Source organism: Phaethon lepturus, unplaced genomic scaffold (assembly GCF_000687285.1).
Source record: "Phaethon lepturus isolate BGI_N335 unplaced genomic scaffold, ASM68728v1 scaffold31324, whole genome shotgun sequence".
NCBI classification, from domain to species: Eukaryota; Metazoa; Chordata; class Aves; order Phaethontiformes; family Phaethontidae; genus Phaethon; species Phaethon lepturus.
The window spans coordinates 41710-60437 of record NW_010536063.1 but is presented as its reverse complement, the minus strand read 5'-3'; the positions used below and the strand labels follow the sequence as shown (position 1 = coordinate 60437).

The 18728-nt window shown below is 40.6% G+C and overlaps 1 protein-coding gene across 1 annotated transcript in view; it reads right to left on the bottom strand.

Annotated features, from left to right (window-relative positions):
• Positions 1-429: 429 nt before the first annotated feature.
• The window catches only part of LOC104619994, a 37160-nt gene continuing 18861 nt past the window's right edge, over positions 430-18728 (bottom strand). The window contains exons 8-15 of the mRNA XM_010286058.1: positions 18005-18129; positions 16135-16239; positions 15687-15835; positions 10939-11087; positions 7565-7740; positions 5533-5601; positions 1669-1875; positions 430-651 (exon numbers count right to left, since the gene is read on the bottom strand). Of these exons, the coding sequence (XP_010284360.1) occupies positions 430-651; positions 1669-1875; positions 5533-5601; positions 7565-7740; positions 10939-11087; positions 15687-15835; positions 16135-16239; positions 18005-18129 (1202 nt within the window). The remainder of the gene's footprint in view (positions 652-1668; positions 1876-5532; positions 5602-7564; positions 7741-10938; positions 11088-15686; positions 15836-16134; positions 16240-18004; positions 18130-18728) is intronic.

Below are 18728 nucleotides of genomic sequence, written 5' to 3'. Positions count from 1 at the left end.
TCTGCACAGACCTTTTCATTCAGGTGCCCTGGACAGCCGTCAGTACAGACCTCTGGCTCTGAGAACTGTTCACCTTCAGTTACTCAACAGTTTTAGGACAAACTTCAAAGAATAAGGTAGCCACCCAGAAGCCAAACCTCACCAATAAAGATTCTTCAGATTCTGGGAATGCTGGGTCCGGCCAACTAACAAAGGAGTAGAGCTACGTGCGTATTGTTTTGGGAGGAACTCAGTCCTCTCCGTTGTTAAACGCATCGGCACACTGACAGGCTGCATTAGTCCGGCCCCAAACACTGAGCTGGGAATAGAAGTGGTAATTGTATGCGCAGACACTGACCATCTCTGACCCAGACAAAGATCTCGTCAGTATTTTACTCTGTGCTCTAGCCAGGATTTAAACAGCAGTGTCCTGGGAGAAAGACTGCCGCATCACACGCATTCCATAGCAAGTATTTTTATATTGCAGGAAGTGTGGGGGGCAAGCAATAAGGACAGACAACTTACAGTTTTAACATCATTAGTACCAATGATTCCTCCAATCTCTCCCAGGTCCTTAAGCAGCAAGTTCAAGATTTCTGTAGCTCTCTTCTTCTGATGGTTACTGAGCTCCTGCAACTGGCCCAGCTCCCTCTGGGTCACTGTCAGGACACTCTGAAAAGGTTTAAAAGCAAAAGTTACCCTCCGCTCTGCACATTGGGCATCAGTTCTTCTGTCATATCTAGGTTACACAGCACTGTCTCGTATTTCCCTGAACATACCTACTGGCTCAATGTACTGACACGTACAATTCCACCTTGCCATAATCCACTTTCACAACTCGCTTGCTAACAAGGCTACTTTAGATCTATTAAATGCTGTAAATCCAGTAAGAATCTTATTTGCATAATACATGTCAAAGAAGGTTAATCACAAAGAAGCAGGTATAGAAGCATAGAAAATTCAATTTTTTCAAATGTATTTCATAGTAATCTGTTTTACTGAAGTGGATAACGAAGCTTTCCATAAAAACAGACCTGTTAACTGCAGCTTCCTCACTTTGTGTAATGAATTAAGGAACAAGGATGTATTAAGCTTATAAGCCAATCTTGATTTTTGTCAGATCAGATTTTTCCTTAAGATCAGTACACACCAACTGAAAAAGCTGATTTTTTTTTTTATTCCTTCCTTGAGATCCCGACTCTATACAAAATCCTTCCTCCACAGCACAGAGTCCAGAGCAACAAAAATGCAGCAATTCGCATAATGCAGATTTTCACACCTTTCTTGTGATAATACAGTTTTTACATAACCAAAACACAGAATGTCCAGGTCTCACGTTCAGTTCAGTTGCCGCTATGGCGGGCAAAATACAGAGGTTGCAAGAGAGCCACAATCTGCCATCAGCTTCCATAGAGCAGTCTGTGAATTACCTTAATTTATCGTTTAATTAAGATAAAGATAATTAAGATAATTAAGAGCAAGGGTAGCATCGGCAAATATGGATCTTTCAGCAGCTTTCCTGCTACTCCAATTTTTAAACTACATACCAACATACTTGACAGCAGTATCTCAAAGATTGCTGAAATGGCATAGGCTAGCAGTTATCTGGGAACGCTACGGAAATCTGTAGGGGAGGTGCAGAGTGAGGGGGCGAGGAGGGAACCAGCGCTATAAACCCCTTGCTCTTACACTCTTCTGTGCCAGCTCATCAGCCAGCTGCTCGTTGGCCCTTGTTTTGTCCTCCACTTCTTGGGATTTCTGGTCATAATTGACAGCTAATTCTTCCAGGGCTTGAAGGACCTCTTTCACTTCATCTTTTGCTGCTTCGTTCTCAATCTGAAGACGGGTTAGCTCCTCTTGAATCTTCTCATAATCTCTCCTAGTGGAGGCCAAAAGCTGGAAACCAGAGATGACAGACGCATTAAGTCACTCAAGAACTCATTCAAAAGACAACATTGAAAAGGGCAAAAACAGACAAAGAGAGAAAGAAAGCATGAGCATGCAAGCGTGTGTGCAAGAGAGAAAGCAGGAGAGAAGAAATCCTGTTACTCTACCAGAAACAGCATCAGTTTCAGCATAAAAGTATTTGAAGGAAGCAAAAAAGGCTCTGAACTTCAGTGAAGAGAAAAATCTTAATCAAATCCTATTATGGCACAAGACTAAGGCAGAGAAACTTATTTTAAACAGTATTGTAGCTCCAAATAGATTTTCTGCCCTCAATCCAATGCTGCAGCTAGGACCAAAAAATACCACAAAGTAAAATGTTTAAACACAGACTCAAAGCTTTGAACTGAACCAAGTAAAAGGCCTCTCTGAGGCAGTCTCAAATATCTTACGGCATTAGAGAAATATTTTGATAAGCAAACCTATGATGATTATTCTTAGTTGTCATCTGAAGCATGATGCTGAAGACAGATTAGCTGCTTCTATCTGCTGAGGCAAAATATTAACTAAAAAAGAAAATACAGACTTCATACATACTAGTGAGTTTTTCCAATTTGCAAAACTTATTAAATTTACTCTTGGCTTGCTACTAAGAGAGATGTTGAAGTTTCAGTGACAGTGCTGATTGTAAGAGGTCAGTTGTATGGTCCTCTCCCTTGCCCTTGCCCCGTTCCATCTTCATTCAGATGGACTAAGACTTTTTGAGCACAAAACCAGACTCAACAGCAGCCATATGCTGCTAACACCTAACATTTATTGCTAATATTGTATTTTTGAGAATAACAATAAAACCAGGACTTAACATTGCATAAAAACATAAAACATAGAACATATAAAACTAGTGCATGAGATACAAGAAGGTGATCATGCTCACCCTAACAGCAAATTTTGGACACTCATTCACGGAACTCACTAATGGATTAGTATAATATTACTGTACTACAGCTTTCTTGGACAGTGGAACATAATCCGCACCACTGAAGTGTGCTGGGTGGATTTCTCCTGCCCTGTCCCACCACTGCCCACTGGCTCCCAGGCCATGAAGTTGAGTGTGAGACCCCAAGCAAAACAGAAACATCTCTCTAAAACGGACCACCTAAAAGGAGAACATCAGAGAAGACATCGTGGGTTTTGGCTCAGAGTGCTAATGGAAAATAGGAAACCAAGCAGGCAGCTTCAGACATTGGCACGTGCCCAAAGTGGCGAAGAGAGGATTCAGATGTAAGGGAAATTTATCTCACTGGTAATGCTGCAGCCTCAGAAGTGCACTCACGTTACGGAAAAACCCACTGAATTGCCAAAGCCAGATGGCATGTAAATATTTAAACAACAAAATAGCTTAAAATAATCTTTCTACTAAACACAGATGGAACTATTATTTACATTTACTTAAGAAATTTTCTGTGTGAATATTACTGTGACTTCAAGTAAAGGGAAGTGTTATATATCACCTAGAGCATAAACACAGCTCCCCAGAAGATTCTTGTTGATATAATGTGGAAAAATATACCAAGATTTAAAAAGGCTATTAAATAACACATTACACCAATCAGTTGTAAACAAAGGGAAGGAGACTATGGCTGCAGCACTTCGCCAAGCTGTTCACAGCACACGAGCTGCAAGGGGGGAAGATTCAGAATCCCCCCGAAAACACACACCCTAAGAAACAGCCAGTGGTGAAAAGGTACCAAAAGATACCCAGTACCAGCACAATGCCATCTGTGGCAGGCCTTAGCTTTATAATTAACCCACTAGCTTAATCAAGCAGAAGAAAGTAGTCTGGTTAATTAGGGGGAAGCAGAGTGAGGCAGCTGCTCCGCAGCACATATATCATGGAGCTAATCACAGCTCTAAGAGAACAGGTACATTGCTCCCACAGCACAGGTGAAGCTGACGTGTGGAAGACAAAACCTGGACAAAATTAATTCAGTTCCCTTAAAGAAGAAAACAAAAGTATCACATTAGCTTTCAAAACTGAGAGATGGACAAGCTTATCAGATGAACCAGCCAAGTCTTCTGAACAAGCGGTGCAACACCAGCTGCAGAGATTTCAGTAAGTCAGCAAAGCTAGACTAGAATGTGTGCAAAAAAGGGGGAAGAGTGGTCTGTAAGGCAAGGATTAGAGGCCACTGAAAACTTGATTCATCTTCCAGACGTAATATCGCTTATGGAACACAAAGAGGGTGAGGAATAAGCCAGTCTACAGCATGCTCCTAAATATCTAATGCGAAGAAAAGAATGCACATCATCCAAAAAAAATAAGACACAAGAAAAACCATGAGGGAAAAATAAGCTTTAGTTGAGAACGCTGACGTAAAAAAGATGGGAGGAGTGAGATGGCGTAAATAGCACACATAAGGAAATAAGTTGCTGAGAACGCATAAAATTCTGTTACATTTGTATAGCCACGGACACGCGTTGCACGCAATACAGGGTAATCAAAAGAAAGTTGTGGCAAGTAAATGAAGAGCTTAATCATGGAGTAAAATAAAACTGGTAATTCCTGTAGTGAGGATAAGTCCCCAAAGGTGGCAGGTAAGACATGAATAGCGAGTAACAGACATTTTCATTCATTGTTCTCTCCTTGTTAGGAGCTAAACCTTGGAAACCCTTTCTGAAGGCTTGGCTAAGGATTGAGACATGGACAGAATATTATTTTTCAATTCTGAGAGAGGTTTCACACCCAAAAAAACCATCCAGCATAATGCTGTTCTCCAGCTGAAGTGGCTCGGGCACCTGGGAGAGGCAATGCTCCTAGAGAATCACGGCAGTGTTTCGTGCAAAGACAGACCAATGTTTCGCAACACTAATGACAGGTGAATTCCCACGCCAGGATTATATTATGTATTAGTCTGAACAGTCCTCCTCCCATTTCCCACAGTTTGAAAACCAGCAGAAAACCATCTTCCAAGAAATACCCAATTACCAAGTTCCTCAAAGGTTGCTGTGATGTTATAGACAGATTCTGCATCTCAGAAAACTCTCAAACAAACAACAGATAAGGAAATTACTTGACTGTGAGTTTAGTGTTCATATTCCCCATCTTAAAAACAGCAAACATTTGTTTTACGGACAGAAACAATGTCATAAAATGTTTAAGGTGAGTAATCCAAGATTTTAAAGCAAATCTGTGGCAGCACCAATACTTGATTTTTCAGTCTTAACAGATTTCTCTCAGTACTGCCTTTAATTGCCAATGCCAGAATAACGAACATCAGCAATTTATTACCAGGAGTATTTTTTATACTGTCAAACTGGGAAATCTGTTAACAACCTATGGTCCATAGGGTCTGGACACCTGGAAGGATACAGACGTATTGAAAAACACATTTGAAGTGAAAAATACTGGCCATGCTCCTACCTTGGTATCTCCAGCACCACTTCCCAGCAGGACAGCATGCTGTTACAAGGAGTTACCAAGGCTTCACGCTCTTCTGACGATATTACAAAATTTGAAGCTTAAACTTAGCTGTGACACAGGTTTCTCTTACCTACTGAATTTTAGCCAGTTAATAGAAACACATCTAGCCAACAACTGTGACAGAATTACTAAACAAGGGTCTCATCAGCAAAATGTAAGGGGTTTTTTTTATTTGTTTGGGTTTTTACCTCCTCTTGATCCAACATTTGTTGCTTTAGTTTTTCAGCCAGCTGGCTCTGCTGGTTGATTTCGTCATCCTGCAATGAAACAGAGTTGGAGATTTTTAGTTTCTTTTCACGGTTCTCGTTGGTCACTTTTATTTCCCCTTTCTAGAAAAGGAGGAAGAATAATGCCCTAGCAAACCTTGTGCACGTTTGAGTGCTATGAGAGGGGAGAAAAATATACATCCACAGAGCTACATAGAGTAAAAGCAACGCATACATGCAGTTGTCTCTAGTATATGCCTAAGCAGAGGTGTCCCTGACGGTAAACAAGACACTGATGTGGTCAGAGTTGCACCTTATAACTTGCAGGGGACTTTGCCGACACATGTGATGTTTTATAGCTGTACAAATACATGCACACCCTCTCATTCTGTCCCCAAATTTCAGCTGCAAGAGAGATCATTAGAGACAGATTTGTTAACCAACTACAATTTACAGCTAGCTCTGACTGCATTAATGAAAGAGGAAGATCAAACTACAACACAGGACTTGGACCCCTCAACTGCAGAATTTGCATTTTCCTACTCCATCACAGACCCTGAAGAAAACACTGCCAGGTAATGCACAGCCAGGCATACAATTTTACTGGCATTTCAACTTCCTTGTTAAGACAGCATCCTCACGGGTAGGTACTGATCTTAAATACGGAAGAGAATTGATGATGGACCTCACTGTACAAGTCCTTCCTCCAAAACACCACAGGAGGCACACCAAGCACAAGACCTGACCAAGTCCATCTCTTCTTGTGATGGATATCCTTCTCTAAAGGAATGCACCAAAGATAAATGGTTGCTTTTTACCCATCAAAACCAACTGACATTCTGTGTTTCACTGATAAGCATGATAATAGCTTGGTTTCTGAGAGCAAATACAGCTATCAAGTAGAATACGTTGAATCATTTGCTAATAATAAAAGTCCCAGATATAACATAAGAATGGTCTACACTGTAGTAAGTTATAAACAGTGATACTTTGGGTTTGTTTTGGGGATCAAATACCTTCTCATTTCCTATAGTACTGCAGTAACGCACCAAATTATGCTTCCCATGTTTTCTAGGGTAAAACTGAAACCTGCCGCCAGTTCCCTCAAGAAGAATACAATGGCCTTTGCTACTTTTGATGAGGAAAAGTGAAAGAATGACTGATTTTTTTTCTTTTTCTAATCAATACGTAGAAGCTAGAGACTGCTACCGGGAATGTATTCTCCATCACAGAAAAGCCAAAATTTCTTAAAGACCTTAACTGTTATTTTGAATGCCATCAAGATACTGCTAATTACAATTGAAAGTTAAAATCAAGTTTTGATTTGTGATTAAATCTACCCTGAAAATTCTGCTAGATAGCCTTTTAAGCTGTTCTCATCCATAATGGTCAGTAGTTTTAGTATGCCTTTTTTTCCCCACTTCTTATCTTCACACAAGCCAAAGCTATTAATGGCAAGTGCTCAGTAAATGCATTGCTGATAGCTTTAAGTGCCAATGATCTATTTCAAGCTGTGCAAATAAATAAATTTTAAAAAGCCACCTGCACTCCAGGCAGTGTTCACAGCTAGAACAACATGAACAGGAGAGACACAAGGCATGGTTACATATTTTCCTTACAATTCTAATATACAATAAATATATAAAAAATATTAAGATACAGTCTCCCTTTTCTTCCTTTCTCCTGTGACTCTGAGATGACATCACAGTTTGCTGAGGGATTTTACAATGTCCCTGAAGAAAAGGAGGGCTGAAAAGTCTGTATCAAGCCCTTGAAATGAAAGGCAAACTTGGCTCCGATTTCATGGAGAATGCCCACAAGCGCTATCCGCAGAGGGAACAGAAGCAGATAGCTGACGTGATAGAACAAGATCTGTTTTTATGCAATTATAATGTTTTGAACTTTGGGACATTTTCCAGTTCATGATGCTCAAGAAACACAGAGACACCCCCACCCATTTTGGCTTAGTTTTCCATTTACACCCAGAGAATGGAGTCAAACCAAATGTTCACACCTTATCATCTAGCTGTCTGTAGAGACTGGCAATCTCCTCATCATATTTCTGTTTCTCCTCTGTCGAGATGCTGGCAACAACCGGTGTGATGTTGTCAATAATCGGGGTGTTATCACAAGGCTCCAGGTTCTTCTGGTCCTTCGCGCTGATCTGTTCATCTTCAGGCACAGCTTCTCCTGTAGGCACACAATCCGTGGTCATTACAATCCAAGAGACAGGGTAGCCCAAAACCATGGACATCCCAAGACGGTCCTTCACAGGTGCTGAGAGGGACTCAGCAAAGCAAAGAAGGGCCGTAACCAGCTACGGGCCTGCCGTCTGATGCAAGGCAGGCAACAAACGACAGGCCAAGCTAGGTGTGGAAGAATGGCCATTCGTTCTCCACGGTTAGAAAAACAAACACACAAAAAGCAGCACCCGCTTGAATGGCTGCCATTAAAAGCACTGACCTCCTGGCTCACCTTTCACTCTATAGATGGGATTAACTCCATGGATTAACAGGAGTGTAAATAAGGAGGAAAAAAAAAAGATCCAACTTTCAGCTTAAAACCTACTGGCAATTAAATGTCTCTTTCTCCAGATTTCCAACTGCCTTACCAACTCTCCCTCCCCCATAATGAACTGCTAGAGCATCGGGACAACAAGACAGCTGCATTTAAAATTATATTCACCTTCTGCCTTGTCACGTCTAAAATTAAAGCTCATACACCAATTTTCAGATGTTGCCTATGCATACCAAACAGGATGTTCTCCCTACACATTTTCTTTCAAAATCATTTTCTCCGAGGAATATTTTCTTCGGTAACACCGGTGCATTACAATTAGGAGCCTGCTGCAGCTTAGTGGAGAGGGACAGGCAAGGCGTTCACGACAGAAATTGAATCTACTCTCATTAGAGCCTGGTGAAAGACTCCGCGAGCCGCTGAACACTGTATGCGTTGCGTGAGGTGCAGGAAGGTCGCATTCAACCCTTCTGCACAAACAGCTTTTTCCTTTTCTATGAAAAACTACAACATTTTAGTCCCGTAAAGCTTTACTAACCATTCCTCTTGCCAAAACAGCGTAGGCACTATTTATCTTCCTGGCAGGAAAACAAGTAAATAGGACAAATATATCTAAAAAATTAAAAGGCATGCTAATTCAGGCCCCAGAGCAAAACAAAACAGGGCATGAAAGACCACCACCAACTAACAGAGAAGACAATTTTTTCAAGCTTCAAGCATGAAAAAGTGTAACCTGAAATCAAGCACCATAACCTCTATAAAAGTACTACACTCAAAATACTTTTTGCCCTGCTTCTAATAGCTTGATAACATTTTACATTGTTAATGAGAAAAGTGTAAATTGATTTTTCATTTTTGCATTGCACTGGGGCAGACTAGGAAAAGTGGGCTCGGTCAGACTGTGGGACCTTGCACACACAGCAGCGCTTCTCTGGCTGCGCAGAATCCATCAGGAGCCTCCCAAAATGAATTTTGAGAATTTCATTTCAATTGTGGTATTTTGCTTCACTCGGAAGCTTTGTATGGCAGACTACCACGGGTGAAAGGAGGAGGGGAGACTAAATTTGATAGAGGTGCTTGGATGAGAACAACCTCTCACCTGTAAAACACACACCAAATAGGACACTTGGGCACAAGGCTGCTGAAACTCTGCTTCAGTGAGAACTGGGCACACCCATTTTCTGCTGCAATTTTATTTTGGATATGATTTTCTAAATTTATAGAACAAGCTATTTAGAGCAAGTATTTATGCATCTCTCTTGCATTTTATATTCAAGATGCAATTTCTGTGACACTTCCATTTGTAAAGGGCCCCCTTCAACAGAAGATCCTTCCAAACGATGCTATTTCAGAAGGTCAGACAAGAAATCAATAGTATTTTGAATGCATTGAATGTATTGCTCGGTAACGCCAATGAGAAAAGCAGGACAGATGGAGGGGAAGAGGAGGTGTGTGTATTTAGACAAAACAATAGAGACAGCATGTTGTAAGGCTTGTTTACGTAGCATATAGAAAGGAACCATACAGGGTTTTCTGGAAGAAAAAAAAAGTTTCTGGAATGGGAAGGAAATGAAAGTCGTCACATTTAGCAAACACAGAACGAAGCACGCAGAACACGAGTGGGTTAGGAATCCCCAGCGCTCCTCACCACCAAGAGCAAACCGACCGTCTCCATAGCAATTGCACTGTGCTGATAAGGGAAATATTCCCTCTGCTAAAGTCTCCAGAGAAAGACACGGAGCACAATCATTAGGTAACGATCTCATTTGAAAGGCAAGTAAACAGCATAGGGAGCCAAAATTTACAGAATTAAGGAAAAATTTTTTGCACCCGTAAAGGTTAGGTATTATCTTTTAAGCAGTGATTTCACCCAGGATGTTCAAAACCAGACTTGACTGTGCAAAACAAATTGTGACTAATAATGAAATCACAGATTTGTTCTCACTTTAGATACTTCACGTTTGCGAGGGTTACATACTATTGAACTGTGCGACACATCAACACATAGGACCTGGATGACAAGCAATTTAGAAAATAAAAATTACTCTAAAGAAGCAGTAATTTACTGTTGGGGGTTTATTGGGATTTCAGGGTGCAAGGGGGATGCAGGGTTGGTTTCTTTTAATTGGGGTGTTGTTTATTGGTTTGAAGTTTGGGGTTTGATTTTTTTTTAATATGTGGAATAAAAAATTACAAGTAAGGATGCTTTGCTAGAATTATCTGCCAACGTTCCACGTTAAATAAAAATTCTTTAATTTGTATGTATACATAAAAATATTCTTCCTCCTCTACCATCCTACACTTGATCTTACAACCTACCCATAGCAATTCTCTATGTTTCTAGAGAGAAAATTGGCTGTTCTCAACCTAAATTTCACTTAGGAGACAAGCGGTGATTCTTCTTATCAGATGACACACCTGATCATTGTACTAAAGGACTACTTATTCTAATGTTAAACTCAATTATAAAAAAACCCACAACCAAAATCTAGTTACCTTAAAGCATAATGGAACCGATTCTCATGCCTGAGGAGCAGATTTGTTTAAAAAAACCCAAAACCCCAAACATAATGACAATTTACCTTTTCTTTATTAATATTACTAACATTATTAAAAATTATTGATGCCTTCCTGTATTCTCTACATCTGATATCATGCTAGTTTTGGTATTTAAAACGGTACCTTCTGTAAATGGATGCTGCTTGTTTCCCTGGTTTTTGCTTCTTCACCTTTCAGTTATTATTATGAAGCGCGAGCTACAACTCTGTGAGCTTAAAATTAGTATGACTCTTGCAATTTAAGGCAAGATTTAAACATACATAACTTAAAAAATACAAGGACATGGACCCATTCCCATTTTCTGGTACATACCATTTCTCCACCTGTTCAGTTCCAGCTCTAGATGCTGGATAACATTCTTTAGACTCTTGTTTTTGTCTTTCTCCTTCTCGTACTTTTTCTTCCACTCCTCTGCCGTCAGCTCCAGATTCACAGAGACCGTGTTCTTAATCGTCTTAGCTCTGCACAACAAAAGTGGGTGTCAGTTGCTCCACAACTTTTATCTCAACACAACAGTAAGGATTCAGAAATTTTTCTGTAAGACAAAGCGAAACTACTAAACTTTTCCACTTTATTTTCTGAAGTGCAACGCCACAATTCCATTTTCTCTCAAATCCTCAGCATCATTTACTACCTGGAAGTCTCAACAGAAATTCTTCCGGATCAAAATCCAGCAGCCAGGGACCTGGAGCAGACATGGATCTGCCTCTTCAGCCAGAAAGAGAAGCTCTGGAAACTGTTCTTGGATTAAGGACAAAACCAAGTCTTGTCATTATTGCTTTGCTAGGTAAGCTGTCACCTCACAGCTTCTCCTGGCCTGAGCCCCACCGCAGAGTATCCCACGCCAGCGTCCGACCCCAGCCTCGCCTCATCTCTTAACAACCATCTCTTCAACTCCACCGACAAAACTCAGCCGTATTTCAAGCATCACAGCATAGAGGATGTCAACACAGTGAAGAGATATAGAAACTTGTCCTTCTTGAAAGCCAAACAGTGCTTTCAAATACATTTTTGGGGGTGGAAGGAAGGGAAGGAGGAGAACCGCTGGTCACCACCAGGTAAAGGGGATTACTGCTGCGCTGAGGAAGGCTCTCGGTGGGAAGGGAGCCTGATCTCGTGCCTGTGCCACTGCAGGCAGGCTCACAAGTTACTGCCCCTCTATGCAAAAATATCACAAAATTTAAACCCTTCTAACAACAACCGCCACCGCTTTATTATTGTGAAAGTGCTTAGCTCCAGCTGAACCTAAACAATTGCACTAGAAAATGCAAAGCAAGCAGAAAAAATGCACAGCACCTACTCTAGCAAATCCGCATTTAAAAAGGAAAACCAAACAAATCAGTATGAATCAAGAAAGCTTCAGATCTTTGCCCTTCACTGCTCAGACACCGAGTCCCTCCAAATGACTCCAGTGCTATTGAATAAGATAGAGGTTAAGTACACGAATAACAGACAAATCGGTTTGTGAAACGTGGGCTGAAATGTCGATGCAAGAAACTACGCCTAGGAACGGGCTACAGATACATGGGCTGACTCTCCTTTGGGGAAAGCACAAGATCTTAATTATTTTCTTCGCAGCTCCACTTCCTGATTCCAAAGCATCCTTTCAACGTGCCCCTGCACTCGGCACTGGTGGCACTGGCACCTCGAATCCTGTGTTCAGTGTTGGGCCCCTCACTGAAGGCAAGGAGGATGTTGAGGTGCTGGAGCGTGTCCAGAGAAGGGCAACGGAGCTGGTGAGGGGTCTGGAGCACAAGTCTGATGAGGAGCGGCTGAGGGAACTGGGGGTGTTCAGTCTGGAGAAGAGGCGGCTGAGGGGAGCCCTCATCGCTCTCTGCAGCTACCTGAAAGGGGGTTGTGGCGACGAGGGTGTTGGCCTCTTCTCCCAAGTAACGAGCGACAGGACAAGAGGGAATGGCCTCAAGTTGTGCCAGGAGATGTTTAGATTGGATATTAGGAAAAATTTCTGTACAGAGGGAGTGGTCAAGCACTGGCACAGGCTGCCCAGGGAGGTGGTGGAGTCGCCATCTCTGGAAGTGTTCAAAAAACGTGTGGACGTGGCACTTGGGGACATGGTTTAGTGGGCATGGGGGTGTTGGGCTGATGGTTGGACTTGACGATCTTGGAGGTCTTTTCCAACCTCAATGTTTCTGTGAATCACTAAAAATCCTGAAATTTTGTTTTGTCAGCAAGAAAACACTCCCATATCTGTGCCTCATACTCCAAACTGTGCTCCAGTGATGTGCACTATGTAGCAAGCAGGAGTTTTATCACTTAAATAACCCTGTACTTCAAAATGTGCAGACGCCTAATGGTTAGCTTTTATATATTGTCTCTGCCAAAAGCATGGCTGAAGTTTCCACTCATTTCACTGCACTAGAGGGAAAAAAATGCCACACGATAAAGTTTTATCAACTGCATTACCCCAATGATGTATGAAGTACTTACCAGCAACTAAAATTAAAAAAACATAAAAACACAAGAAAAGATGGAGCAGAAAGAGAAGAAACCCACTCACTACTAAAGAGGAGCACATGCATGTGTTGATTAGTGGAAGTGGACCTGTGGAGATGAATTTTACTCCTAACGCTTATTTTAATGGCAATATAATTCTTTCTTGCTAGGGAAGCTGAAGGAACCAGTAATCACCCGTGACTCATATACCTTCCCTTTAATGTTATTGAGGCTCTTAATACTGTCACATCAGAAAAATGAAACACCACAACCGCAAAGCCTGTAAAAGAAACCATTTCCCGTAGACAGCAATATTCCTATCCAAAATGCTGACAAATAACACGCGGTATGTACAGTACGTGTGCTGCTCTGCAGGTCTAGTACGTCACCAGTCCTCCTACTTGTATTTCCTTTCTTACAGTACAGTGTTCTCCACCAGGCACTCCCATTTCAGCCTGATTCTATAGCTTTTGAGCAAACAAACAAACAACAACCCCACAATAAACCCCAATCAAGCACTCTCACAAAATATTTAGCTATTTTCCCAGGTCTTTCAGCCGACCTCCTAGTCCTCAGTAAGGAATATCTTTAAAATGTTCCTCTTCCTAGAGAAGTGTTAAATCATTCACATCACTCCAAGCTCTGCTAGCCAGGATGCGCAGAGTCTGTTTGTGAACTACTTTGCTCCAAACAGAAAGGCAATTTTTATTATTGAAGAGAGAAACAAAACCAAAAGAAATGTAGACTGAAATTCTACATTCTGAAAGCCCAGGAAACTGGACTTCCTCTACACACACTTCCTCAAGTCCCCAAGAATACAACTTCCCAGAGGTCTTGGAGCACTGTTACACATTACAGAGCAAAAGCAAACCCCTTTGCATCTAGATCTAAAAAGAAAAAAAAAAATTAAAACCTACACTACCTTTTAATCCCCTTAATCTGAACTCTTACATTTTACTGCTTACATTTCCTTTTATTTCAAACCATACCTGCAGAGTTCAGCATAGGAGCAAGCAGACCGAAATCTAACACAGTACCTACTCATCTGTTTCAAATTAAATGTCCCTGTGGCTGCATCACTGCCCTGGAGCCTTATCCAGAATGACTGAGCGGGAACTTTGGGTCCGCTCCTCTGTCCTACAGAGGTGCAAGATTGACGCTCGTCTGAAATCACCTGCAGTCAGAAAATTGTAAGTGGGGAGGTTTAAACTGTAAAACACCAAAACATTTAAACTTTACTATCAACAAAAACTGTGCAACTCATTATACTTCAGAATTGTTAATACTCTTTATTTAATTACTACTATGGGAAGCAGAGATCAGAGGACTTGGTGCTTTTTGTAGCTACCTGGCTTGTAGCACGTGGGTCCCTCCCCACCTTCCACAGATTCCTGCAGCAGATGACAAGGACAAGTTAATACTGGTTCTGGCAATGCCAGATGGAGATCGTGTTGCAGAACTGTCCTCCAGCCCTAACCCGCACTCACCTGCAGCACTCCCAGAGGGGCTGCACCCAACCACTGCTGTTTCTCCCGCGCTTCTACGTACTCTTGTATGAATACACTAAAGGGATCACCTTCCCTCGCGAAAACCTAAGGAAAGCTCACATTAAAGGATAAAAGTGGGGCAATGAATTAACAGAAGATTGTCAGATTAATCTTTTATACATGATTTTACTTTCAAATATAACATGCTGCTTAACAGTGTGGGCTTCAATGCAAAAATTATGCGTGGTGGAAAACAACCCAATACAGTATGTATTGTATGGTACAAACCGTTAAATAAATTCTAAGTCAAACATTCATAACTTGCTAGTATTTTTTCTTTCTTCTGTTATACGAATAAAACAAAATGAGTTATTTTCCAAAGCATCAGAGTTCTCCTCAATTAAAACAAAAGCAGTAATGACGTAGTGAGCCTGACCTATTTTTGCAAACTTTCCAAATGTATTTCATATGACTTGCGAAAGAATACATATGGAAGAGAAATTTTCTTTCTGAATACTTCCACACTTATGTTATCCTTGCTTGTTTCTGAGGACTTGTTCCTAAATTGTTAAGATCCTTCAAACAAAAAAATGTCCATGAGCTATCATGGGAATCTATCAAAGTTGTCGATATTACAGAGTCCACATTCGTCACTTTTCTAACAGTTAAAAAATATTTTTTACAACCATAACAATAATCCTTAAGATGCCATTCAAGGAGATCTTAAAAGCATCAAACATCAAAAGTATCAGATGAAGCAAAACCAAACATTTGCCACTGAGTTATCCAACAGAAAACTGCCCAATACCATTATCTTCCCCATAAAATTTCAAAGAACTACTATAACACTTCATACTTTCTGCAGGAAAAATTATCAGAGCTTGTAAGTAGTGCAGCTGCTGGCCAACATTAATATTTATTTTTCTGGTACTTCAGGGAATAAAGAGACCGTTTCCTCAAGTTCTCCAGTACTATTAACAGTACAGTTAACAACTCCAGAAACCATAACCTCCCTATTTTAAAATGCCCACTCATCTCACGCCCCTCGGCACGGCCGGCTCACAGCATGTGGAAGAACCTGAGTACGTGTCATCCAGCCTAATGCTCAGCAGGACTCACCGCTGTCCAAACATCAGGGTCGACTTTGTTTCTGCTTCGTTGAACACAGAAGGAGAACAGCATATCACAATGGTGGTTCTGCAGTTCCCACCAAGGGAATCCTGAAGTATTCGGGTCATTTTGCTGTCGCGGTATGGAACATGGGTTTTCTAATCAAAATAATAAGTAAGAGGCAAGAACAATTTTTTTAAATAATGATATTGTAATGAGAGAGAACATGAATCGACAATGAGAGGTTTAATGGATTTGGATCCTGAAGAGTAATTGTTTTGATTGTGCTAAGATTGGGTAACCGCTCAAGTGAAATCACTGAGAATTAGTTTCTGGTTTGTGGTTGGAAAGCTAATATTTTCTTCTTTCTGAATTGAAATGTTAGCTTTTTTTTTTATGTGTATGGCAAAGAAACAGCTAGATAAAAATCAACACAACACGAAACAGGATTACTTACAGTTCCTTCTGCCAAGGCAGATATCACATTGCCTAAAGCAGACAAAGACTTATTGATATTTTTAGCTTCATCAAGAACAGCTCCCTCGGCTCCAGTTTTGCTGACCTACCGAAGAGAACAGGCAACAGTCAGGCTCAGCTACCAGCGTCTGTACAAATACAGCTACAATGCAGATAGTGCAACAGTTAAAGAAGCTCTGGGAAGAAAACCAAAGCAAGCTTATCCTCAGCGTGAAGAGGGAGAATTTTATATGCCCTTTTTTGTTAGTGGAAGCCTGTAATACTTTCGCCTTTCTTCCAGTGTAAGAGCAAGTTGACCCTTACTTCGTTCAGGGAAAAGCTGCTAAGTCTGGGCTCGCCTGAGGACACTCGGGGACCACTTCCAAGACCAGACTGTCCACACAGATAGGGAACACTGCAGGTATATTCTCAGGGCACACTCGGTGGCACAGCGTACGCCACCAAACATGGTATCTTGGCTTTGTATTTCGCTTGCGTGGACCAAGAACATCAGGACAGAAGAAGCATGATCTCACTCATCCTGAATGCAAGGTTTACTGGTCCACAAACTGGATCCTAAAGTGGCCCAGATGAGAAGCCTGGTGGCCTGGGACCAGCACTCCTTTAGACAGCAACACAGTTTTATAGCCTTTTCTCTCTCTTTTTTTGGAGGGTGGGGCGGGTGGAGAAGGGCATGGAAATGTAAGAGAAAGCCATATATTTTCTCTACATTAAAACTACACTATCTGTACTTTCCTCTAAAAATGCCACATGCATCTAAAAGGAAACATAATTGTATTTTTTAGAGAAGACAATCTGCCAAGGAAACCCTTATAGTATTAGAGCCTGACTAGGCACTCATTTTCTAAGCACCACTAAAGAGTTTTGAGTTTAGCATTTAGTATTATATGGAATAATAGAAATTAACATGATTAATTACTCTGACGGATGGCTTCTGCATTGTACTGCTGGGTTATCAACTAGTGTGTCCCAATGAGCAACCTGAAAGCTGTGCAGCCTATCAAACAAATTCTTTTGTTTTACTTCTCATTTTCAGAAAGAAATAGAAATCTACTACCACAATGAAAGACTTCGCTTCATCATGAGTAATTATTTTGACATGCACAGTATTTACCAAGGATCGAGCTTGAACAAAGAATTCCATAGCCTTGCAAAATGATGAGGTTTGTAATTTATTTCATTTACAGATAAACAATTTCGAACACTCCAGAAGATGTTAGAACGAGAACGGGGAAACAATGACATTTTCCCACTGCAGTACTGTTCTAGACCATTAATCTTTTGGAAAACAGACACAAGTTCTTTTCTGGTTAGTATTTTTCTATATTGGAAAGCAGAAATAGTCACCACAATCAAGTCAGTCATTCAGGGAGCTTAAATAGACTTCAGCTGTACAACTGCATTAACTGCTGTTATTTCATTGATCTAATATGTGAAATAATTACAGAACCTAGAAATAGGACGTGTCTGAATATAAGAAAATTAAAACAGCTGTTTAATTTGACAAATGACATTATTTTCTTCAAATACCCGTAATTAAATGTCAAGCTATATAAAAGCACACTGGTTCAATCCACTTCATCATAAATGAAGATATATTGCAGATTTTGGGGGTTTGCACTTCATACCAATAGTTCTGATCCGCTCCTTTTCTCCATCCCACGGTTAAAAAAAAAAAAAAAAAAACAAAAAACAAACCACAGATTGCCATACTCGTGACAACCTAAGATAAGACTTCTGTAAAACCTAGCTTAAACCTAGCTTAGTTTTGCACTGCCACACATTCACATCATCAGTTTAGTGGTCCCACTATAGGATCATCCAGCAGTTCAGGAAAAAGGAAAGATTACCTTCTCGCTCCCAGCCAAGTCTACCAGGTACAGCTTCCCACTGAGTTTCTTCTCAGTTTCCACATTCTCTTGTTTAATATTAATGAGGAAGATACTGTGGCTCCTAGAGCTGTGTTCATTCATATCTGCAATCAGATTTGAATGGTTTTGTTTCAATGACTTAATAACTTGACAAGAAATTATATTTCATCAGAGCTAGCCTACGGCTAGCAAATTCAAAAGTATGAGTCCATCCACCAGACACCCCAGACCTCTATACTTACAGCAGTGCCTACGCCAAGAGCTGCAAACACCACCCATGGTCTACAGAACAAACTCCTACTTTCTCCTAACATGGCCAAATTAACCCAATTCATGATAAAAGACAACCCTGGGAAAAAAGGGTTTTTTTCAAAAAATTTTTTCTTTCTTTTTTGAAAGTTTTTTTTTTCCCCTGAAGCAATAAGATTTGACCAGAAACAGTAAAAAATAACAAAAAAAAAAAACCCTATAGCATAAGAATAAAAAAATAACATTGCACAGTTACAGTAAGAAATACAGGTTCTGTCCTTTTTTGCTTCTTCATGAGTACAGACAGCCCATACAAAAAACTGCTGTGATATAACAGACACTATTTAGACATCGAACTACAATGAGGATGTATGTTCAGCATCCTGGACAGAGGAATAATTTTGAGCTGAGCAAGAGAATTTAAAGAGAAGTAACAATAATTGCAATAAAAAGA